Source organism: Bubalus kerabau, chromosome X, assembly GCF_029407905.1.
Source record: "Bubalus kerabau isolate K-KA32 ecotype Philippines breed swamp buffalo chromosome X, PCC_UOA_SB_1v2, whole genome shotgun sequence".
Taxonomy (NCBI): Eukaryota; Metazoa; Chordata; class Mammalia; order Artiodactyla; family Bovidae; genus Bubalus; species Bubalus kerabau.
In genome coordinates, this window is record NC_073647.1 from 121,892,563 (window position 1) to 121,918,837 (window position 26,275).

The window sequence follows — 26,275 nt, forward strand, 5'->3', positions numbered from 1 at the left end:
CATGGCCTGGAGTCCGCTCTCCCACTGTTGGGTCTCAGGCTTTCTGATGTTGAGGAAGCAGATGTAGCCCCCACGATGGTTCTGCAGGAACATCAGGCTCTCGGCTGTCTTGCTGTGCTCATGGGAGCGGAGCTGGAAAAAGCGGGAGAAACACTTCAAGGCCACGTAATCATGGTCGAGGTAGAAGCCACGGCCAGGCAATGGAAGGAGGTGTGGAACTCCAGGGCAGCGTGGCTGTTGATTGCGGCCTCGCTCTCGGGGTGGTAGTTCTGACACACCTGTGAGGGCGATGTGGGCAGCATGGCGGGACACTCCTCGAACCAGGGAATGGCGGCTGGGATGAGGCATCTGCGGGGCACGAATCGGCGGGGGGCGGGCGCCAGCCGTCTCCTCGGAACTTTCCCATGGTGGACGATGTGGGTGGCCGGAGGCGGGCTCCGGGCCAGATGGCAGGTGGCTGGGTGGGGCTCTGGGATGGACGGGTAATAGCGTCCGTTGGGCGGGGTCAGTGCCTGGGCTTGAGATTGGTTAAGGAAGAGGTCATGTGGGTGGGCGTGATCCATGGGTGGGATCTGTTGGTAGGGCGAGACCACTGTCTATCAAAGCCAGGGTGTGGGGAGGGTGAGACCACGGTCTATCAAAGCCAGGGTGTGGGGAGGGCGAGACCACTGTCTATCAAAGCCAGGGTGAGGCAGAGACGCTTTGAGCTGAGTACTTCACATCCACAAAGTTTTTATTTTTATTTATCTATTTTTTAAATATAAATTTATTTTAATTGGGGGTTAATTACTTTACAATATTGTATTGGTTTTGCCATACATCAACATGAATCTGCCACGTGTGTACTGGCGTTCCCCATCCTGAACTGCCCTCCCGCCTCCCTCCCCATCCCATCCCTCTGGGTCATCCCAATGCACCAGCCCAGACCACCCTGTCTCATGCATCGAACCTGGACTTGCTATCTGTTTCACATATGGTAATATACATGTTTCAATGACATTCTCCCAAATCATCCCACCCTCGCCCTCTCCCACAGAGTCCAAAAGACTTCTATACATCTATGTCTCTTTTGCTGTCTCGCATACAGGGTTATCGTTGCCATCTTTCTAAATTCCATATATATGCATTAGTATACTGTATTGGTGTTTTTCTTTCTGGCTTACTTCACTCTGTATAATAGGCTCCAGTTTCGTCCACCTCATTAGAACTGATTCAAATGTATTCTTTTTAATGGCTAAGTAATACTCCATTTTGTATATGTACCACAGCTTTCTTATCCATTCATCTGCTGATGGACATCTAGGTTGCTTCCATGTCCTGGCTATTGTAAACAGTGCTGGGATGAACATCAGGGTACACGTGTCTCTTTCAATTCTGGTTTCCTTGGTGTGTATGCCCAGCAGTGGGATTGCTGGGTCATATGGCAGTTCTGTTTCCAGTTTTTTAAGGAATCTCCACACTGTTCTCCATAGTGGCTGTACGAGTTTGCATTCCCACCAACAGTGTAAGAGGGTTCCCTTTTCTCCACACCCTCTCCAGCATTTATTGCTTGTAGACTTTTGGATAGCAGCCACTCTGACTGGTGTGAAATGGTACCTCACTGTGGTTTTGATTTGCATTTCTTTGATAATGAGTGATGTTGAGCATCTTTTCATGTGTTTGTTAGCCATCTGTATGTCTTCTTTGGAGAAATGTCTGTTTAGTTCTTTGGCCCATTTTTTGATTGGGCCATTTATTTTTCTGGAATTGAGCTGCAGGAGTTGCTTGTATGTATTTTGAGATTAATTCTTTGTCAGTTGCTTCATTTGCTATTATTTTCTCCCATTCTGAAGGCTGTCTTTTCACTTTGCTTATAGTTTCCTTTTGGAGAAGGAAATGGCATCCCACTCCAGTACTCTTGCCTGGAAAATCCCATGGATGGAGGAGCCTGGTAGGCTGCAGTCCATGGGGTCGCTAAGAGTCGGACACACTGAGCGACTTCACTTTCACTTTTCACTTTCATGCATTAGAGAAGGAAATGGCAACCCACTCCAGTGTTCTTGCCTGGAGAATCCCAGGGACGGGGGAGCCTGGTGGGCTGCTGTCTATGGGGTCGCACAGAGTCGGACACAACTGAAGCGACTTAGCATCAGCAGCAGCATAGTTTCCTTTGTTGTGCAGACGCTTTTGAGTTTAATTAGGTCCCATTTGTTTATTTTTGCTTTTATTTCCAATATTCTGGGAGGTGGGTCATAGAGGATCCTGCTGTGATTTATGTCAGTGTTTTGCCTATGTTCTCCTCTAGGAGTTTAATAGTTTCTGGTCTTACATTTAGATCTTTAATCCATTTGAGTTTATTTTTGTGTATGGTGTTAGAAAGTGTTCTAGTTTCATTCTTTTACAAGTGGTTGACCAATTTTCCCAGCACCACTTGTTAAAGAGATTGTCTTTTCTCCATTGTATATTCTTGCCTCCTTTGTCAAAGATAAGATGTCCATAGGTGCGTGGATTTATCTCTGGGCTTTCTATTTTGTTCCATTGATCTATATTTGTATCATTACCATACTGTCTTGATGACTGTGGCTTTGTAGTAGAGACTGAAGTCAGGCAGGTTGATTCCTCCAGTTCCATTCTTCTTTCTCAAGATTGCTTTGGCTATTCGAGGTTTTTTGTATTTCCATACAAATTGTGAAATTTTGTTCTAGCTCTCTGAAAAATACCGTTGGTTGCTTCATAGGGATTGCATTGAATCTGTAGACTGCTTTGGGGACTGTACTCATTTTCACTATACTGATTCTTCCGATCCATGTACAAGGGATATTTCTCCATCTATTGGCATCCTCTTTGATTTCTTTCACCACTGTTTTATAGTTTTCTATATATAGGTCTTTTGTTTTTAGGTAGATATATTCCTGAGTATTTTATTCTTTTCGTTGCAATGGTGAATGGAATTGTTTCCATAATTTCTCTTTCTGTTCTCTTATTGTTAGTGTATAGGAATGCAAGGGATTTCTGTGTGTTGATTTTTATATCCTGCAACTTTACTATATTCATTGATTAGGTCTAGTAATTTTCTGATGAAGTCTTTAGGGTTTTCTATGTAGAGGATCATGTCATCTGCAAACAGAGTTCTACTTCTTCTTTTCCAATTTAGATTAGTTTTATTTCTTTTCTGCTCTGATTGCTGTGGCCAAAACTTCCAAAACTGTGTTGAATAGTAGTGGTGAGAGTGGGCACCCTTGTCTTGTTCCTGACTTTAGGAGAAATGCTTTCAATTTTTCACCATTGAGGATAATGTATGCTGTGGGTTTGTCATATATAGCTTTTATTATGTTGAAGTATGTTCCTTCTATTCCTGCATTCTGGAGGGTTTTTATCATACATGGGTGTTGAATTTTGTCAAAGGCTTTCTCTGCATCTATTGAGATAATCATATGGCTTTTATTTTTCAATTTGTTAATCATGTATTACATTGATTCATTTGCAGATATTGAAGAATCCTTGCATCCCTGGGATAAAGCCCACTTGGTCATGATGTATGATCTTTTTAACGTGTTGTTGGATTCTGATTGCTAGAATTTTGTTAAGGATTTTTGCATCTATGTTCATCAGTGATATTGGCCTGTAGTTTTCTTTGTGGCATCTTTATCAGGTTTTGGTATTAGGGTGATGGTGGCCTCATAGAATGAGTTTGGAAGTTTACCTTCCTCTGCAATTTTCTGGAAGAGTTTGAGTAGGATAGGTGTTAGCTCTTCTTTAAATTTTTGGTAGAATTCAGCTGTGAAGCCATCTGGACCTGGGCTTTTGTTTGCTGGAAGCTTTCTGATTACAGTCTCAATTACCATGCTTGTGATGGGTCTGTTAAGATTTTCTATTTCTTCCTGGTTCAGTTTTGAAAAGTTGTACTTTTCTAAGAATTTGTCCGTTTCTTCCAAGTTGTCCATTTTATTGGCATACAATTGCTGATAGTAGTCTCTCATGATCCTTTGTATTTCTGTGTTGTCTGTTGTGATTTCTCCATTTTCATTTCTAATTTTATTGATTTAATTTTTCTCCCTTTGTTTCTTGATGAGTCTGGCTAATGGTTTGTCAATTTTATTTATCCTCTCAAAGAACCAGCTTTTGGCTTTGTTGATTTTTGCTATGGTCTCTTTTGTTTCTTTTGCATTAATTTCTGCCCTAGTTTTTAAGATTTCTTTCCTTCTACTAGCCCTGGGGTTCTTCATTTCTTCCTTTTCTAGTTGCTTTAGGTGTAGAGTTAGGTTATTTATTTGACTTTTTCTCTTTGTTTCTTGAGGTAAGCCTGTATTGCTATGAACTTTCCCCTTAGCACTGCTTTTACAGTGTCCCACAGGTTTTGGGTTGTTGTGTTTTCATTTTCATTCGTTTCTATGCATATTTTGATTTCTTTTTTTGATTTCTTCTGTGATTTGTTGGTTATTCACCAACGTGTTGTTCAGCCTCCATATGTTGGAATTTTTAATAGTTTTTCTCCTGTAATTGAGATCTAATCTTACTGCATTGTGGTCAGAAAAGATGCTTGGAATGATTTCAATTTTTTTTTTAATTTACCAAGGCTAGATTTATGGCCCAGGATGTGATCTGTCCTGGAGAAGTTTCCGTTTGTGCTTGAGAAAAAGGTGAAATTCATTGTATTGGTGTGAAATGTCCTATAGATATCAATTAGATCTAACTGGCCTATTGTATCATTTAAAGTTTGTGTTTCCTTGTTAATTTTCTGTTTAGTTGATCTATCCATAGGTGTGAGTGGGGTATTAAAGTCTCCCATTATTATTGTGTTATTGTTAATTTCCACTTTCATACTTGTTAGCATTTGTCTTACATATTGTGGTGCTCCTATGTTGGGTGCATATATATATTTATGATTGTTATATCTTCTTCTTGGATGGATCCTTTGATCATTATGTAGTGTCCTTCTTTGTCTCTTTTCACAGCCTTTGTTTTAAAGTCTATTTTATCTTATATGAGTATTGCTACTCCTGCTGGCTCAAAGTCATGATCATTGTGTCGGTGATGCCATCCAGATAGTTTGACACTGTTTCCACTGTTTCCCCATCTATTTCCCATGAAGTGATGGGACCAGATGCCATGATCTTAGGTTTCTGAATGTTGAGCTTTAAGCCAATTTGTTCACTCTCCTCTTTCACTTTCATCAAGGGGCTTTTTAGTTCCTCTTTACTTTCTGCCATAAGGGTCGTGTCATCTGCATATCTGAGGTTCTTGATATTTCTCCTGGCAATCTTGATTCCAGCTTGTGCTTCTTCTAGCCCAGCGTTTTTCATGATGTACTCTGCATATAAATTAAATAAGCAGGTGACAATATACAGCCTTGACATACTCCTTTTCCTATTTAGAACCAGTCTGTTGTTCCATGTCCATTTCTAACTGTTGCTTCCTGACCTGCATACAGATTTCTCAAGAGGCAGGTCAGGTGGTCTGGTATTCCCATCTCTTTCAGAATTTTCCACAGTTTATTGTGATCCACACAGTCAAAGGCTTTGGCATAGTCAATCAAGCAGAAACAGATGTTTTTCTGGAACTCTCTTGCTTTTTCCATCATCCAGCAGATGTTGGCAATTTGATCTCTGGTTCCTCTGCCTTTTCTAAAACCAGCTTGAACATCTGGAAGTTCATGGTTCAGGTATTGCTGAGACCTGGCTTGGAGAATTTTGAGCGTTACTTTACTAGTGTGTGCAGTAGTTTGAGCATTCTTTGGCATTGCCTTTCTTTGGGATTAGAATGAAAACTGACCTTTTCCAGTCCTGTGGCCACTGCTGAGTTTTCCAAATTTGCTGGCATATTGAGTGCAGCACTTTCATAGCATCATGTTTCAGGATTTAAAATAGCTCCACTGGAATTCCATCACCTCCACTAGCTTTGTTCGTAGTGATGCTTCCTAAGGCCCACTTGACTTCACATTCCAGGATGCCTGGCTCTAGGTGAGTGATCACACCATTGTGATTATCTGGGTCATGAAGATCTTTTTTGTACAGTTCTTCTTGTATTCTTGCCATCTCTTCTTAATATCTCCTGCTTCTGTTAGGTCCATACCATTTCTATCCTTTATTGAGCCCATCTTTGCATGAAATGTTCCCTTGGTATCTTTAATTTTCTTGAAGAGATCTCTAGTCTTTCCCATTCTGTTGTTTTCCTCTATTTCTTTGCATTGATCACTGAGGAAGGCTTTCTTATCTCTTCATCACCAGATGTTCAACACCGAAATCAGATTGATTATATTCTTTGCAGCCAAAGATGGAGAAGCTCTGTACAGTCAACAAAAACAAGACCAGGAGCTGACTGTGGCTCAGATCATGAGCTCCTTATTGCCAAATTCAGACTTAAATTGAAGAAAATAGGGAAAACCACTAGACCATTCAGGTATGACCTAAATCAAATCCCTTATGATTATCCAGTGGAAGGGAGAAATAGATTTAAGGGACTAGATCTGATAGACTGCCTGATGAACTATGGACGGAGGTTCGTGACATTGTACAGGAGACAGGGATCAAGACCATCCCCATGGAAAAGAAATGCAAAAAAGCAAAATGGCTGTCTGTGGAGGCCTTACAAATAGGTGTGAAAAGAAGAGAAGCAAAAAGCAAAGGAGAAAAGGAAAGATATAAGCATCTGAATGCAGAGTTCCAAAGAATAGCTGATAATAGTCTTGTTTTAAAGTCTGTTTTGTCTGATACAAGAAAAGTTATCCAGCTTTTGGTTTGCACTTGCATAGAATATATTTGTCCATTCCTTCACTTTCAACTTTTGTGTGCCTTCACATCTGAATTCAGTCCCTTGTAGGCAGCATATAGATAGGTCTTTTTTTTTTTTTTCTCCATTCAGCTACCCTTTCTTTTGATTAGATAATTTAGTCCACTTAAATTATTGATAGGTATATTGTTACTGACATTTTCCTAATTGTTTTATGTCTGTTTTATAGCTCCTCTGTTACATCTTCTCTTGTTATCTTTGTGTGATTTAAAGAATCAGCGGTATGCTTAGATTCCTTTCTTGTTATTGTTTATGTATCTACTGTAGTTTTCTGGTTTCTGGTCAACATGAAGCTTGTATATAACTTATGTTTATCATGTTTTTTTATTTTTAAAACAACTGAAGTTTTAATACATTCTAAAGGACCACAAAGCTTTTTACAAAACAAAAATAGACTCATAGACATAGAAAACAAACTTATGGTTACCAAAGATGATAGTAGGGGATTGAGGGAGACTGGAAAAAATTAGGAATTTCAGGTTAACATATACACACTAGTATAAAAGAGACATTAGAAAGACCTCCTGTATAGCACAGGGAATAATATTCAGTAACCTATAGTGGAAAAGAATCAGATAAACAATATGCATCAGTTCAGTTCAGTTCAGTCGCTCAGTTGTGTCCGATTCTTTGCGACCCCATGAATCGCAGCACACCAGGCCTCCCTGCCCATCACCAACTCCCAGAGTTCACTCAGACTCACTTCCATCGAGTGGGTGATGCCATCCAGCCATCTCATCCTCTGTCGTCCCCTTCTCCTCCTGCCCCCAATCCCTCCCAGCATCAGAGTCTTTTCCAATGAGTCAACTCTTCGCATGAGGTGGCCAAAGTACTGGAGTTTCAGCTTTAGCATCATTCCTTCCAAAGAAATCCCAGGGCTGATCTCCTTCAGAATGGACTGGTTGGATCTCCTTGCAGTCCAAGGGACTCTCAAGAGTCTTCTCCAACACCACAGTTCAAAAGCATCAATTCTTCGGTGCTCACCTTTCTTCACAGTCCACTGGAAAAACCATAGCCTTGACTAGACAGACCTTTGTTGGCAAAGTAATGTTTCTGCTTTTCAATATGCTATCTAGGTTGGTCATAACTTTTTTCCCAAGGAGTAAGTGTCTTTTAGTTTCATGGCAGAAAGTGAAGAGGAACTAAAAAGCCTCTTGATGAAAGTGAAAGAGGAGAGTGAAAAAGTTGGCTTAAAGCTCAACATTCAGAAAACGAAGATCATGGCATCTGGTCCCATCACTTCATGGGAAATAGATGGGGAAACAGTGGAAACAGTGTCAGACTTTATTTTTTTGGGCTCCAAAATCACTGCAGATGGTGACTTCAGCCATGAAATTAAAACAATATGCATATTTATGTATAATTCTCACTTTGTCGTACACCTCAAAGAAAATTGAAATTACTTCCATTTTAAAATACTTAAAATAGTATTTTAAAAACTTTTAAAATATAGATATATTAGTTACAGTGGATATATAAATCTAGTATAAAGGTTTAAAGACAAAAGTAGTAAAATAGCTATAATAACTAATTAAGGGATCAGATCAGATCAGTCGCTTAGTCGTGTCCGACTCTTTGCGACCCCATGAATTGCAGCATGCCAGGCCTCCCTGTCCATCACCAACTCCCAGAGTTCACTGAGACTCACGTCCATTGAGTCAGTGATGCCATGCAGCCATCTCATCCTCTGTCATCCTCTTCTCCTCCTGCCCTCAATCCCTCCCAGCATCAGGGTCTTTTTCCATGAGTCAACTCTTCGTATGAGGTGGCCAAAGTACTGGAGTTTCAGCTTTAGCATCATTCCTTCCAAAGAATACCCAGGGCTGATCTCTTTTAGAATGGACTGGTTGGATCTCCTTGCAGTCCAAGGGACTCTCAAGAGTCTTCTCCAATACCACAGTTCAGAAGCATCAATTCTTCCGCACTCAGCTTTCTTCACAGTCCAACTCTCACATCCATACATGACCACTGGAAAAACCATAGCCTTGACTAGACGGACCTTTGTTGGCAAAGTAATGTCTCTGCTTTTGAATATGCTATCTAGGTTGGTCATACCTTTCCTTCCAAGGAGTAAGCGTCTTTTAATTTCATGGCTGCAGTCACCATCTGCAGTGATTTTGGAGCCCCCAAAAATAAAGTCTGCCACTGTTTCCACTGTTTCCCCATCTATTTCCCATGAAGTGATGGGACCGGATGCCATGATCTTCGTTTTCTGATTGTTGAGTTTTAAGCCAACTTTTTCACTCTCCACTTTCACTTTCATCAAGAGGCTTTTTAGTTCTTCCTCACTTTCTGCCATAAGGGTGGTGTCATCTGCATATCTGAGGTTATTGATATTTCTCCCGGCAATCTTGATTCCAGCTTGTGTTTCTTCCAGTCCAGCGTTTCTCATGATATACTCTGCATATAAGTTAAATAAACAGGGTGACAATATACAGCCTTGACGTACTCCTTTTCCTATTTGGAACCAGTCTGTTGTTCCATGTCCAGTTCTAACTGTTGCTTCCTGACTTGCATACAAATTTCTCAAGAGGCAGATCAGGTGGTCTGGTATTCCCATCTCTTTCAGAATTTTCCACAGTTTATTGTGATCCACACAGTCAAAGGCTTTGGCATAGTCAGTAAAGCAGAAATAGATGTTTTTCTGGAACTCTCTTGCTTTTTCCATGATCCAGCGGATAAGGGATACACAGGATTAAAAGATATTAAATGGGACTTCAAAAACAAAACAAGTTCATTTAAATCATTTCTTTTAGATTCCACATATAAGTGATGTCACAGGATATTCTTTGTCTTTCTTCACTTGATATGATTATTTCTAATTCCATTCATGTTGCAAATGGCATTTTTTAATAGTTAAGTAATTTTCCATCGTGTATATATTCTACATCTTCTTTATGCATTAATTTGTCAATGAACACTTAGCTAAATTCCATGTCTTGGCTGTTGTAAATAGTGCTGATGTGAACATGTACATGAATGATTTCTTTTTTGTTTTATTGTAGCAGAGTTGCTTCACAGTGTTTTGTTAGTTTCAGGTATACAGCAAGGTGATTCAGTTATACATGTATTCATTCTTTTTTAGATGGTTTTTTCATATAGGTTATCACAGAATATTGAATAGATTTCCCTGTGCTATACATAGGTTCTTCTTGCTTATCAATTGAATATATAGTAGTTTATATATATAAATCCAAAGCTCTTGATTTATGCTTCCCCCCTCCATGTTTCCCCTTTGGTGACCATGTTTGTTTTCCATGTCTGTAAGTCTGTTTCTATGCGTAAATAACTTCATTTGTATCATTTTTTAAAATTTAGATTCTACACGTCAGTGATATATTTGTCTTTGTCCGACTTGCTTGATTTACTATGACAATATTTTGGTCCATCCATGTCGTTACCAGTGACATTATTTCATTCCTTTTTTTATGGCTGGATATTTTTATATGGCACGTGTGTTTGTATGCATATACACACATCTTTATGTATTCCTCTGTCAATGGAGATGTGGTTACTTTCATGTCCTGGCTATTATAAATAGTGCTACTATGAACATTGGCATGCATATATCTTTTTGAATTATGGATTTCTGCAGATGTATGCCCAGGACTGGGATTGCTGGATCCATTGTTGCTATTGCTCAGTTTTAGTTTTAAAAAATTTTTAAATCTTTTATTACACTGGTGCTTCATTGCTGTGGGGGTGTTCTCTACTTGCAGTGAGTAGGGGATGCTCTCTAGTTGTGGTGCACAAGGTTATCATTCCAGTGGCTTCTTTTGTTTTGGAGCACACAGTCTACGGTTGGCAGGCTTCAGTAGCTGCAGAACACAGGTTCAGTAGTTGAGGTTCCTGAGCTCTAGAGCCACGGGCTCAGTAGTTGTGACACACAGGCTCAGTCGCTCTGTGGCACTCCATCTGCCTTTTGACCCACCACACTTTGGCAGAGTGTCTGCACCATCCACACCAGGATAAAAAACTCAGAAGGCCAGGGATATAGAAAAATAAATAGGCCTGAATTCTCTTTAGTTGGAGGAGAAGCCTGGGAACACTCATAACCTTTTATTTATTCATTATTTGTCCTGCTGCATTAGCATCTAGTACCTAGCACAGTGCCTGGTGCCATGTTGGTGCTAAGTAAGTAAATGACTCTAAATGGAATCAGCTTTACTATTTGCAGGGGTGACAGTACCCTTTAAGAATATATTTATAATTACCAACAGTCCAATTTAAAGATAAGAAAACCTGAGAAGATTGGTGACATCTGAAACATTTTATTAAAAATTTTCCCAGTAGGTTTCATGAAGCTATTGCTCATTTAGAACTGTGTCAATGATTTTTTTTTAAAACCTGTTGTAACCATCTTTCTAAATTCTAAATTCCATCTTTCTATATGCATAGAAAGATGGTAACAATAACCCTGTATATGAGACAGCAAAAGAGACACTGATGTATAGAACAGTCTTTTGGACTCTGTGGGAGAGGGAGAGGGTGGGATGATTTGGGAGAATGGCATTGAAACATGTATAATATCATATATGAAACGAGTCACCAGTCCAGGTTCGATGCACGATACTGGATGCTTGGGGCTTGTGCACTGGGATGACCCAGAGTAATGGTACGGGGAGGGAAGAGGGTTCAGGATGGGGAACACGTGTATACCTGTGGCGGATTCATGTTGATATATGGCAAAACCAATACAATATTGTAAAGTTAAAAAATAAAATAAAAACCTGTTGTAGAATTTCCTAAAGGGTTTTTTCTGGATTGCAGGTATATAGAGAGAATCTTTATAAAATCTTGATGTGATTTCAAATTGTTTAAAGTTGGATAGAAAAATCTGATTTAAGAAAACATCTGATTCAGGTTGTATCTGTTGGGGCTACTGTAGACCTCTGTAGGCTAATGATAATGGTGTAAAAAGTAAATAAGCAGCATAAAGGAATTATACAGTGGTTCTCAAGCTTTGCCCTATCTCAGAATCTCCAGGAGAGCTGTTAAAACAGTATGGGGCCCCTGCCCCAGAGTTTTTGATGGGCTAGGTCTTTGGTAGGGCCTGAGAACTTGCATTTCTAGGAAGTTTCCAGATGTTGCTAATGCTGCTGGTCTGGGGTCACAGTGAGTGAACCACTCCTTGTGCTTTTACCAAAGGCTTCATAGCTTTGAAATGGAATGTGTATTGTTTCAATGTATGAGTCCTTCGAATTCTTGGTAAAGTTTACTCTAGGTATTTATTGATTTTCATACAACTAGGAAAGTGATTTTTCTATTTCTGGTACTTTATTATTCTTGTTGTTCTTCATTCCCTCACTCTTGTCCAAATCGTTGTGACCCCCATTGACTGCAGCACACCAGGCTTCTCTGTCTTTCACTCTTTCCCAGAGTTTGCTCAAGCTCACATCCACTGAGTCAGTGATGCCATCTAACCATCTCATCATCTGTCGCCTCATTCTCCTCCTTCCCTCAATCTTTCCCAGCTTCAAGGTCTTTTCCAAAGACGTGATTCTTTCCATCCGGTGGCCAAAGTATTAGAGCTTCAGCTTCAGCATCAGTCCTTCCAATAAATATTCAGGGTTGATTTACTTTAGGATTGACTGGTTTGATTTCTTTGCTGTCCAAGGACTCTCAAGAGTCTTCACCACCACACTTCCAAAGCATCAATTCTTCAATTAACCTTCTTTATGGTCCAACTCTCATATCCACACATGATTACTGGAAAAGTGATAGTTTTTACTAAATGAACCTTTGTTGGCAAAATGATGTCTCTGCTTTTTAATATGTCTCAGTTTGTCATAGCTCTTTTTTCCCCAAGGAGCAAGTGTATCTGATTTTTGAGGCTGCAGTCACCATACACAGTTATTTTGGAGCTCAAGAAAATAAAGTCTAAAAAAAAAAAAAAAAGAAAAGAAAGTCTGTCACTGTTTCCACCTTTTCTGTATCTATTTGCCATGAAGTGATGGGACCAGATGCCAGGATCTTAGTTTTTTGAATGTTGGATCTTAACCCAGGTTTTTCAATCTCCTCTTTTACCATCAGCCAGTCTCTTTAGTTCCTCTTCACTTTCTGCCATTAGGTTGGTGTTACCTGAGGTTATTAATCTTTCTCCTGGCAATCTTGATACCAGCTTGAGCTTCATTTAGCCCAGCATTTCGCATGATGTACTCTGCATAGAAGTTAAATAAACAAGATGACAATATATAGCCTTGAAGTATTCCCTTCCCAATTTTGAACCAGTCCATTGTTCCATGTCCAGTTCTAACGGTTGTTTCTTGACCTGCATACAGGTTTCTCAGGAGGCAGGTATGATGATCCGGTATTCCCATCTCTCTGAGAATTTTCCCCAGTTTGTTGTGATCCACACAGTCAAAGGCTTAGGATAGTCAATGAAGCAAAAGTAGATGTTTTTCTTGAATTCCCTTGGTTTTTGTATGATCCAAGGGATGTTGGAAATTTGATATCTGGTCCTCTTTGTTTTCTAAACAAAGCTTCTACGTCTGTAAGTTCATGGTTCACATACTGTGGAAGCCCAGCTTGAAGGATTTTGAGTATTATCTTGCTAGTATGTGAAACGAGTGCAGTTGGACAGTAGTTTGAACATTCTTTGCCCATTTTTTGGATTAGAATGAAAACTGACCTTTTGCAGTCCTGTGACCACTGCTGAGTTTTCCAAATTTGCTGGCATATTGACTGCAGCACTTTCACAGCATCATCTTTTTAGAATTTGAAATAGCACAACTGGAATTCCATCACATCCACTAGCTTTATTCATAGTAATGATTCCAATGGCCCACTGGACTTCACACTCCAGGATGTCTGGCTCTAGGTGAGGGATCACACCTATGTGGTTATCCAGGTCATTAAGACCTTATTTTGTACAGTTCTTCTGTATATTCTTGCCCTGTCTTCTTAATGTTTTCTGCTTCTCTAATGTCCATACCATTTCTGTCCTTTACTGTGCCCATCTTTATATGAAATGTTCCCCTGCTCTCTCTCATTTTTTTGAAGAGATCTCTAGTCTTTCCCGCTCTATTCTTTTCCTCTATTTCTTTGCAGTGTTAGTTTAAGAAGGCTTTTTTTTTTTAAATCTCTCCTAGCTATTATTTGGAACTCTGCTTTCAGATGGGTATCTCTTTCGTTTTCTCCTTTGCCTTTCGCTTGTCTTTCTTTCAAAGCTATTTTTAAGGCCTCCTCATGAGACCATTTTGTCTTGTTGCATATCTTTACTCGAGGATAGTTTTGGTCACCGCCTCCTGTACAATGTTATGAACATCCGTTTGCAGTTCTTCAGGCACTCTGTCTACCAGATCTAATCCCTTGAATCTGTCACTTCCACTGTATAATTGTAAGAGATTTAATTTAGGTCACATCTGAATGGCCTAGTGGTTTTCCTTTCTTTCTTCAAGTTAAGTCTATATTTTGCAATAAGCAACTCATAATCTGAGCCATAGTCAGCTCCCTGTCTTGATTTTTGCACAATATACTACTGGAGAAAAGCAGAGAAATAGCTCTAGAAGAAATGAAAAGGCTGAGCCAGAGCGGAAATGATGCCCAGTTGTGGATGTGTCTGGTACTGAAAGTAAAGTCGGATGCAGTAAAGAACCATATTGCATAGGAACCTGCAATGTTAGTTCCACGAATCATCGTAAATTTAACGTGGTCAAACAGGAGGTGGCAAGACTGTGCATCAACTTTTTAAGAATCAGTGATCTAAACTGGATGAGAATGGGCAAATTATATCAGATAACCATTATATCTACTACTGTTGGAAAGACTTTAAGATTTGCTTATTAGTGTATAGAAATGCCCAAGATTTTTGTATATCCATTTTGTATTCAGAAGTTTTACTGAATTTGGTTTATTAATCTAACAGTATTTTGTTGGAATCTTTAGGGTTTTCTATATATAACATCATGAAATCCAGAAATAATGACAGTTTTATTTTCCAATTTGGATGTCTTTTTTCTCTTTTTTGTTGTGTACCAAGTCTGGCTAGGACTAACAATAGCATGTTGAATCCAAGTGGCAAGAATGGGCATCCTTGTCTTGTTTCTGATCTTAGACGAAAAGCTTTTAGTTTTTTACCATCGAGTATAAACTTAGCTGTGGCCTTGTTTATATATGGGCTTTATAATGTCAAGGTTTGTTCCCACTATACCCACATTGTTGAGAAAGTGTTTATCATAAATGGATGGTGAGTTTTGTCAAATGCTTTGTCTGAAACTATTGGGATTATATGATTTTTATCATTCATTTTATTAATATGGCATAACATGATTGGTAGATGTTGAATCATCTTTGCATCTTGGAAATGTATAAATATGTTGAATTGTTTTAAAAATGTTGAGGATATTTGCATTTGCATTCACCAGGGATGTTGGCATGTAATTTTCTGGTGTCCTTGTCTGGTTTGGGTTACCAGCAAATGGTGGCCTTGTAAACTGAGTTTTAAAATGGAACCTCCTCTCCTAGTTTTTGGAAGAGTTTGAGAAGATTTAGTATTAATTCTTCTTTGAATTAAGGTAGAATTCAGTTGTGTAACCATCTGGTCCTGGACTTTTATTTGTTGGGAGGTTTTTGATTAGTGATTCAATCTTCTTAATAGTAATTTGTTAAAGAGTTTCTATTTGTTCATAATTCAGTCTTGAAGGGTTGTATTTTTTTAGGAATTTATCCACTACTTCTAGGCTGTCAAATTTCTTGGCATGTAAATTTTCACAGTAGTCTCTTGTTCTTTACATATCTGTGATATCAGTTGTGAGTCTCTTTATTTCTGATTTATGTTTGAATCCAAACTGTCCTGGTGAGTCTACCTAAAGTTTTATGAATTTTACCTTTGGAAAGACCCACCTGTTGTTGCAGTGGTTTTGTCTTTTGTCTTTTTTGTCTCTCCATTTATTTCTTCTCTGATCCTTATTATTGCCTGAACTTCTCTCTCAGAACTGCTTTTGATGCATTTCATAAGTTTTAGGATGTTTTATTTCCATTTTCATTTGACTAAATATATTTTATTTCTATTTGAGTCACTTGTCCACTAACACACTGTTTAATTACCACATTATTCGTAAATGTTTCCAGTTTTCTTCTTATATTTGATTTCTAAGTTTGATACATTATGATCAAAAGAGATGCTGTCTATGATTTAAATCGTCTTGATTAAGGATCTATCCTGTAGAATGTTCCATATGCACACAAAGAATAGATATTCTCTTGCTTTGGATGGGATGTTGTGTATTTCTTTATGAAATCCACAGTTTAGTGTGTTTAAGGCTGTTCTATTACTGAGCTTCCATCTGGATATCTGTCCATTGTTGTAAGCTGTATATCAATGCCCCCTACTATCATTGTCCTTGTACTTCTCCTTTTACGTCTGTTAATATTTGCTGTGTGTGTGTGTATATATATATATATACATATATTTAAGTGTTGCTATGCTGGTTATATACATTTGGAGAAGGCAATGGCAGCCCACTCCAGTATTCCTGCCTGGAAAACCCCATACAAATGTATAAATTCCCTCCTCTCTCCTGGAATCAAACCCATGACCCCTGCATTGGGAACCAAACTCCTAACCACTATACCACCTAGGACTTCCCAAACATTAAGCTCCTTCTTTCATCCTTGCTCTGAGAAACAGAGGTATAAAACTAAAGAAGCTGCTTTGAATGATGGCTGACAGTATAGAGGGCAGGATAAGGTTGGGTAATAGAAATCTCCTTGCATTAGGAATTGTAATTACCTATTCTTGGACTGTCCTGTCCTGGAACACAAGGTTGGGTTAGTATGTTTTCATGGTTAGTAAAGATTTGGTGGACTTAGAGACACAGAGCCAGTTTCATGGGTGTGTGACCTATGCAACCACACAGGTCTCCACACTGAAAAGGGTCTTGTTTTTGGTGTAAAGGTATGATGTTACCACCTTGACCTTCTTAATTTTTTCTGGCTTCCATTTCAACCTAAGTTTTTATTTAGCCTAAGTTTTTTTGACAATTGTCTGTTTTATATTTTAATTTTAGTAGAATATAGTTGATTTACAATGTATGTTTCAGGTGTATAGAAAAGTGATTCACTTACACATACATATAAAAATATAAATATATATTTATTCAAGGAATATTTTCTCATACAGGTTATCACAGAATATTGAGTAGAGATTTCTGTGCTATACAGTAGGTCCGTGTTGGTTATCTATCTATCCTATATGTTTCTCTGTTTTTATATAGAAGAACATATATTCCTTTGTTTCTTCATTTTAGTTGGCTCTCTGTTGGTTTCTGTGCATTAGCTGCAGTGGGCACTTCTAGTCTTGAAGGACTGGCCCCAGGTAGGAGATGAACCCTGGTTTCTCTTGCAAACCTTTGTGATTGTCCAAGGAGCTTATTTTAATTTCAGTAGTTCCCAGTGTTTGAGGGTGTGCCAAGACCTGTTAATGCTCCAGCAGAGAGGATCAGTGAGCACCTAGATTCAGGCTAATTGGCAGGCAGACCTGCAGGCAGCAGCTTTTAAAGTATGCAGATACAGCCCTGAGGGACTGCAAGCAAAAGGCCCTGTTGGCCACCAGAGCCACGGGGGTGGAGGGGTGGTGGAAGGTACCTGCTGGCTTTAGTAGGCAGAAAGAACACAGGAAAATGTCTACCCTAGGTGGACCATGGAGGTGGCAGTCGGCCAGAAAAAGAGGTAAGAGATGGTTTCTGCTGGCTTTCACCCGGTAGAGGGAGTTTGAAAATTGCTCACACCAACATACCCCTTGGAGAAGGAAATGGCAACCCACTCCGGTGTTCTTGCCTGGAGAATCCCAGGGATGGTGGAGCCTGGTGGGCTGCCATCTATGGGATCGCAGTCAGACACGACTGACGCAACTTAGCAGCAGCAGCAGCAACATACCCCTGGCCCCTCAGTCTGCTTACTTAAGATTATCAAATGAGCCTATTCACATAAAGTCTGGGTACTTTTAAATGGATGCTTCTACACTGTGTCTTGGGGTGCATTAGTCTTCCCTTCAAGAACTGTTTCTGAGTTTGTGACAGCCCAGCAGCTCTCGTGGGTATGAGCCCCACTGGTTTGGAGAGAGATTTGGGGGTTATCTCTCTGCGACAGGTCTTAAATGCTGGAGAGCCTGCTGTGGGAGAGGAACTGTCTACTCCTCAGGGAGAAACTCCAGGTTATGAGTGCCCTCCTGACTGCTGGTCCCCACACATGGGTGGGGACTGTGACTGGAGATACTGCTGGGGTTTTGGCCAGATTGTCTCTCAGCCTTTTATGCCTACTTTGTTGTGATTTCCTTCTCATTTTCCTGATATGCAAAAGTCACTCTCCTAGTTTTTAGTTTTTTTTCTGGGGAAATTGCTCCGTATGTAGATTTGGTGTGTCAATGGGAAGAGGTAAGTTCAGACTCTTCCTACACTAGGATTTTGAACCGAAACCTCCCTTAGTGTTTTGCCTAGTGTCTAGAACTTGCTCTGAAATTCATATCAACCTGATATTTGAGTAACTCTGAAATATTGCTGGTACCATCCTTCATCCTGTAGGATGTCTTACTCCAAAATTTCTGTGGTTTCTTAGCCATGGTGGGATGCATTTCTATACCTGTTGGTAGCCTGCTGATCTGACAACTCCTCTCTTCTCATGGCAATTTTCCCTCTTGATATTCTGTGTCAATCAAGGCACAGGGCCCACAGGAGGAACGTGTGTGGTAGCAGCAGATGGTGGCACCATGGGGGATTTCTGTCCTAACTTAAGTACTGTAGCAGCAAATGCTCCAATTCTATATTGGTCACCCTTTCCCATCGGCTCCAGCCACCACAACATTGCCTAGTTCCTTTTTCCTTCCAATTGCACTTCTCTCTCGTTTCCTATCCTGTTCTATTAAAATCTCCCTTTACTGTTAGCAGTTTAGCTGCTGTGTGTACCTATCTACCTATGTGCATGTATGGGGAGATAAAGACAGGTAGGTGTGCGTCACTTGTGTCCAACTCTTTGAGACCCTATGGACTGTAGCCCCCCAGCCTCCTCTGTCCATTGAATTGTCCAGGCAAGAATACTGGAGTGGGTTGCTATTTCCACCTCCAGGGGATCTTACCGACCCAGGGATCGAACCCTGTGTTTCTTATGTCTCCTGCATTGGCAGGTGTGTTCTTTACCACTGGCACCACCTGGGAAACCGCTAATTAGTCTTCTTTTTAAAGATGCAGAGAAGTTTAGTTCTCCATTCTAACATCACTTTCATGCTCAAGATTTAAATGTTCCAAAACTCATTAATGCACTTCTTGAGGTCTACTCCCAAGTTCCCCTCTTACTACCACGAGAAACCATGGGAGATATGGTAATGCTGTCTTTTATTTCTACTCACGAGAAGTGGACAGAGGAGCCTGGCAGGCCACAGTCCATGGGGCCACAAAGAGTTGAACATGACTAAGCAACACACAAGTGGATGAACAATTTAGTTTCCCACTGGGATAAAACAGAAATTATTCTCATCTCTCCAACTGTTAAAAGCCAGAAGAGGGACTTCCCTGGTGGCCCAGTGGTTAGGACTCTGTACTTCCACTGCAGGGAGCACAGGTTCGGTCCCTGGTTGATGAACAGAGATCCTGTATGCTCAGCCAAAAAAAAAAAAAAGCAGAATAAAGTATAGTCAGCTCGGATTTTGAATAATGATTTTTTCCCTTAATCTATTTGTGTGAGGAAAAAATAGTCACTTTAAATCCAGATGGCAGTATGTACTCTAGCTTGAGATTGTGTGTGAGACAGTCTCTTCTCCAGATTTTGTTGTGTTGCTGAGTGGGCTCCTCCCCCCACCCCAAACTCATCTGTTTGCTTTCCCTGGCTTTTTTTCATCTAAACAGGTTTCTAATGAAATACATTATTTTATACATTTGAAATTCTAATGGGGTAGAACAGAAAAAACAGGCCCTTGCAACCACTTCAAATGCTTTTTGAAATTACTTGATATATTAAAAAACAAAACAAAACATAATCAACCAAGGGAATAAAACTAGGGTGAAGAGCAAGTTCTGTCCCCTTTTATGCAGTTGTGAGCTGGATGCGCCACAGCTGGAATGTTTGGAACATAATTTCAATTAGCTTCACCTAGACTTGGCAACTATACCACCACCAGGCCAGGACTGTTCAATCATGGCACTATGGACAGCGGGCTGTTCTGTGCATTGTAGGATGGCAGGCAGCAGCCCTGGCTTCCTACCATTAGAGGCCCGTCGCACCCATCACACATGGTGAACACCAAAACTGTTCATACAGAACCAAATGTCCCCTGGGGGCCAAAATAACCCCTGCTGATAACCAGGGGCTCCAGTGCATCTGTGGTTGTGCAAACCTCATCTGCAATTAGGGGTTGACTCCAATATAATACAAAAAATTGTTAGCATTGTTGAACATGCCTTGGAGCAACTGTTGGTACATAGCACCATTGCAGGTCTAAAGTCTTCCTGCCATTACAGTCTAAAGCTGTCCTACTCAACTGGTCGAGTGAATGCAGCTTCTAATTCAGTAGGTTTGGTGGCGGGTGGAGGGGGGTGGTGCCTGGGATTCTCCATTGTTAAGAAGTTCCCATGCGATGTACCACACTTTGACAGGAAAAGGTCTAAAGGATAATTGAGTCCTTAGTGACATTAAGCCTTTCTGTGCACACAGGTTCACTCTAGGACTCTAGTTGGTTCACCAGTCCTTGGGAAGACAATTCTGACCTAGTCTTCTCTTTGTCTTAGGCTGTTGCTGCGAATTCCACTCTATTCCTTCAGCATCGTGGTACTGGATAAGCATGGCGTGGACAAGGAGCGCTACGTCTCCCTGGTGACGCCTGTGGCCCTCTTCAACCTGATCGACACTTTCCCCTTGAGAAAAGAGGAGATGGTCCTGCAAGCAGAAATGGGCCAGACCTGTAACACCTGATGGGCTGTGTCCTCTCTCAATAGTGCCTCTTCTCTCTACATCGAGCTACACGCACAGAAAGGCCTGAAAAATATCCTTGATGTACAGATTTTTATTTGTAATTTTTAAAGTCTATTTTATTATTATAAGCTTTCTTGGCACTTAATTTTACACTGCTTTTTGTACTTTGTAGCAAAAACTGAATATACTTACTCTTAATTCCATCATGGCTGGTTACTTTGGTAGAGAAACTAGAAACTACAACTATATACAGGCTTCCCATGCATTTATACAGTGTGACACGTATGTATCTTCTGTTTTATATAAAACTTACTAATAAAATGTTTTAGAGCAAATGTGCTAAAAATCATTTTTTCTCAAGCATTAGCCATACTTGCTCAGTGTGGTCACTGGTCTTCAGACTGCGATTATTGGTGTTTTAGGAATGGAAAAAGTAGTCTCAGGAGTTCAGTTGAACTGAGAGAGCGGAACTTTCAAGTGTCAGAGGAGCCCCTAAAGCAACAAGCTGGCAATGAAAGAGGTAAGACTTTTATCACTTACTGTGCTGCTATAACCAAAGCTAAAACTGGAGCTTCCATCCTCTGTTTTTCCATCTGCATTCTCTCCAGTGGACCAGTGGTCACCAGGTGCAAGCTCAGGTGGGTTACAAAGACATGAGGTTGTCACATTGTTGAGGGAGACCCAGCTCTGGCAGCTTTATGGACTCTGGGGTCATGGAAGGACGAGCAGCTAGGAGTGGGAAAATACTGGATCCTGAATCAGGGGGAAAGCTTCCCTTCCTTCCTCCTGTAAGGCCCCAGGAAAGGAACGTGAAGACCTCTGCTCAAGGCCTCAGAGACCTAGGAATGAAGTCACTTGGGCTAGGAATACAGATATGTGCCAGGACACTTCCAGGCCTTGCCTGCAGTTCCAGCCAGTGGCTGTGATTCATTGACTGTATACCAGCAGTCTGTGTGGGGCAAGCAGCTTTCCCTCATGAAGCCTTCCAAGGGAAGGCTCTGTATTAGTATTTGCCTAAGGTCAGGCCTGAAAAAACCATACTTTTACAACTAGGAGTTGGACTCTCTCAACTCTCATAAGCAAACCCTGATCCAAACTGACATTCTGAAACTGAAGGGAAAATTTCAATCAATTCCTGAACAAATAACTAAATCAATGATGGAACGTCCAAATTCCAACCTGGAGGTTTAAAACTAGCAGCAGATTTGACACTTTTGAACATTAGACAGTGATTGCTCTCCTGTGAATAGGTTTATATTTCATTTACAAATGATTTTTTCCCTAGTAGCTGCTCTTTGACCTCTGTCTTCCGCAAATGTATCTATCAATCAGATAAAAGGTCAACGACATGATTGGGAAAGGAAGATTAACCAATGGCAAGTATGTGAAGCCATGAACATTTCAAAAGACCACTTGTCACAATTCGGTAAATGTATCAGCCCACATTAAAGCTCTCCTATCTATCTGTGAAAAGCCAGCCTGTGCCCTTTGCCCCATACATGAAAGATCCAAGGCTTGAAGATGGGCTGATATTTAAGGAGCTGCTCAGATTTCTTCAAGTCTTCTGTTCTGTTCTATTCTATTATAGACACTTTGCCTGATGAGATATAGACTATTTGAAGAATGAGTACACTGTGGTATGTCATGGTACATGAGTCCTACCTTTTTCTTTCCTCCCCTCTAACTTGTAGTTCAGCTCAGTTCAGTTCAGTCACTCAGTCGTGTCCGACTCTTTGCGACCCCAGGAATTGCAGCACGCCAGGCCTCCCTGTCCATCACCAACTCCCGGAGTTTACTCAAACTCACGTCCATTGAGTCGGTGATGCCATCCAGCCATTTCATCCTCTGTCCCCTTTTCCTCCTGCCCCCAATCCCTCCCAGCATCTGGACATGCATAAATAAATGAAAGAACGTTTGCACAGGCCAGCAAAGAAATCCGTCCATCTGCATACAAAAGTGAGTAGATAGGAGCTCAGAAGTGGCTACTGAGGTAAAGGGAACTGCAAAAGCAGCAGTGGAAACATCAGTGGTGACCTCTCTAGCAAAGGAAGTGAAAGTCTGTCAGGCCATGGGGGCTACAGCTGGAGGCTCCCCTTGCTCTTCAGCAACATCCTGCATAGCTGAAGTGAGACATCCACAATTGTGGGGAGGGAGAGGGAAGAAGGCAGACCAAGGGAACTGGAGGAATGGATCTCCTGCTGTCTGCCCTGAGATGCCCACCACCCCCTACTTGAAGATTCCCCCGACCAGGCCATGGGCACCCAAAGCCCCCAGTACGTACACATCTCACACTCTGCTGCCACCTTTTTAAAAAAGTTTTCCCCACCATTGTTTTTTTTAACTATATACACTCCCAACCCTAGCAGGGAGTTGATTCCTCTAATAAGGACTAAAACTTTTGCTGTAGCGCCACCTTCTGGAAAGCAGAAGGAAGGCTCTTAACTTCTAATCTGAATGGAAATAAACAAAATCTTACCTAAATAAGAAAGGTGCTCCCTATGACAAACAAGGCAGCAGAGGCTCTCAAACACTATGAAAGAAAAAACTCATAGTAACATGGTAGCACAAAAAGAAGATGACAATTCTCCAGCAACCGAGGCCAAAGATACAGAATATTGCAATCTAACAAAGAAAGCAAAACAGCACTTCTGTGAACTCAGGAAAAAAATGAACGAACAGGACTATTTCACCAAAGAGACTGAGATCCTATAAAGAATTGAGAAATAAGAAAAAATGTATCAGAAAGCATTTGAAATAGAGATCAGATGGAAAAGAGAATAAATAAGCTTGAGGATTGGAATTTAAAAATGATATGAGTATAAAAGGGGAGAGAGTTAAGATTAATGGGTATACCAGAAGAAGAAGAAAGGGAGAAGTGGGCAGAGGGCTTAAAGTAACAGTAGCTGAAAACTTACCAAATGTGGACAAGGAACTGTATTTACAAGTCCTCAGAGCTAATAGAACCTTATCATCTCAATGCAAAAAGACTTTCTCAAGGACACATTATAATAAAACTATCAAAAGTCAATGAAAAAGAATTTCAAAGGCAGCTAGGTAAAAGATGAGAGTAGCCCACAAAGGACCCCCCCCCCCCTCATATTAGGGTATATTAGTCGCTCAGTTGTGTCTGACTTTTTGCGTCCCTATGGATTGTAGGCTAGGCTCTTCTGTCCATGGGATTCTCCAGGCAAGAATACTGGAGTGGGTTGCCATTTCCTTCTCCAGGGCATCTTCCAATCCAGGGATTGAACCTGGGTGTCCTGCATTGCAGGTAGATTCTTTACCATCTGAGCCACCAATGAAGCTGAATTAGTGTATCAATAGGTTTCTCAAAAGAAGCTACAGGCCAGGAGAATCTGGAATAGCATAAAACTTCTAGAATAAAATATAAGGAATAAGCTTCCTGATACTAGACTTGGCAGTGATGGTTTTTTTCTGGCATGGCACTAAAAGGACAAACAACAAAAGCAAAATCATTAAACTCAAAAACTTTTTCACAGCAAATAAAATAATCAACAAATATTTGTAAATCACAGAGCTGATATGAGAGTAATATCCAAAATACATAAAGAACTTAACTCGATAGCACAATACCAAACCAAGTGGACAGAAAATCTGATAGACATTTTTCCAAAGAGTACATCAAAATGGCCAAGAGGCACATGACAAGATGCCCAGTTCACTATTCAGCAGGAATATCAAGATCAAAGCAACAAATAGTTATCTCATACTTGTTAGAATGCCTGTCCTCAGAGACAGAGACAACACATGCTGGTGAGGATGTGGTGAAAGGGAATTAGTCCAACCACTATGGAAAATATGAAGGTTCCTCAAAAAATTAAAAATAGATCCATCATAGAATCCAATAATCCCCCTTCCATGTATTTACCCAAAGGAAATGAAAACAGGATTTTGAAGAGATAATAGGCACACCCATGTTTATTGCAGCATTATTAACCATAGCCAAGACATGAAGATAAGCCACATGCCTATCAGCAGATGAATGGAAAAAACATGTGGCATGTATACCATAATGGAATAGTATTCAGCCATGAGAAAGGATGATACCCAGCTCTCTGTGACAACATGAATAGACCTTGAGCATAACATACCAAAGAGAAACCAGAGAAAAATAAGTACTGCATGATATCACCTATATGGGGAAAATTAAAAAGTCAAACATGTAAAGACTAGAGTAAAATGGTGATTACCAGTGGGTGGAGCATAAAACTGATGTTGTTTAAGGGCACAAACTTGTAATGAGTAGTAAATAAACCATAGACATTTAATTCACAGTATAATGAATACAGACAAATAATATATACTAAAATTATATAAAGTGATAAATACTGCTACAATGGCAATCCTATTGCAATATTTAAATATCATATCACCTTAAATCCACAAAATGCTGTATGTCAAATTTGTTCAATAAAAAGTACATAGATGCATGCATGCATTTGTATACATACCCTACAACAAACTTTGGGGCCATTTCAAAATAATAGGCTGTCTTCTAGAGGACTGGTTGCTCACAGCAAATCTTACAGGATATTTCTATGTGCCTTTTGGACCCCAGAAAAACAATCCTCAGTTATGCCTGGTCACACCGTTTGGCACAGTAGCACTCTTACTAATGTGCATGCATGTGTGTGTGTATAATAAAGGGGCAGGCGATTAAATTGGCTGAATTCAGACTCTGCTTTGGTAGATAGCAGCTGGAGTCTCAGTTCAGTTCTTTTAAACTTCACTGGGCTCCTTGGAACCTGCCCCCCACTCCTCACCTGCATATGAGTGGCACAGTGATCTGTGAGAAATGCAGGTAGTTTACACACAGAATCAGGAGCTCCCCTTCTTGCTCCCTACCTTTGGCTATCTCCTTTCTGAGATTTCCCTTCTGACTTCTCAGTTGCCATGGTTGCTCTTTCCTTCTCCCACCTGTGGTGGATTCATTTTGATACTTGGCAAAACTAATACAATTTTGTAAAGTTTAAAAATAAAATAAAATTTAAAAAAAAGTTAAACATAAAAAAAAAAAAAAGACTATCTTCAGTAAAGCCTCCTCCCTAAGATCAGCCTGGTGCACACAGCAACCAGCCCTTACACAAAACCCAGCAAACCCTGATGACTCACCTAGTATATGTGCCCTCTTCCAACTGATGACTGCCCTCCAGTATCTGCCTGCATTTTGGCCACTCTCCAATTCCTGCAGATAGCTATTTTCTATATTTTGTCCACATATAGTTGTTTGTGGGACGGAGGTCTACTAGGAGCTGCTGGACCATTATCAGAAGGCTAGCGAAGGGTGAACCAGAAGGCTGAAGAGTCTAGGCCATTCTCAGAGAATTGCAGATTTCACCTCTACAGGCCTTCAATGCCGGGACTTCAGCTTAGATGAATGGGGTGGGGAATGAAGGAGAAAAAAGGCAATGAGATCGTCTAAAGCACATTGAAGATAAGATCAATGACTGACATGCTGGTAACCATGTCATGCATCTATTCACGCATTGAAAATTACCCCAAAGCTTAGTGATGTCACAAGAAACGTTTATTCTCTCTCACATTGTCTGTGGGTCATGAATTTGAGAGCAGCTTAGCTGAACAA

At 40.4% G+C, this 26,275-nt stretch overlaps 1 protein-coding gene across 4 annotated transcripts in view; it reads left to right on the forward strand.

The window, feature by feature from the left end:
* The window catches only part of SRPX (sushi repeat containing protein X-linked), a 142,468-nt gene extending 121,463 nt beyond the window's left edge, over nucleotides 1-21,005 (forward strand). For 3 of the 4 annotated variants that reach the window (XM_055563143.1, XM_055563144.1, XM_055563145.1), the window contains one exon: nucleotides 20,487-21,005. In XM_055563143.1, coding sequence (XP_055419118.1) covers nucleotides 20,487-20,670 — 184 coding nt within the window. In that variant the 3' untranslated portion in view covers nucleotides 20,671-21,005. The remainder of the gene's footprint in view (nucleotides 1-20,486) is intronic. The other variant, XM_055563148.1, reaches the window with a different exon arrangement.
* The last annotated feature ends 5,270 nt before the right edge of the window (nucleotides 21,006-26,275 follow it).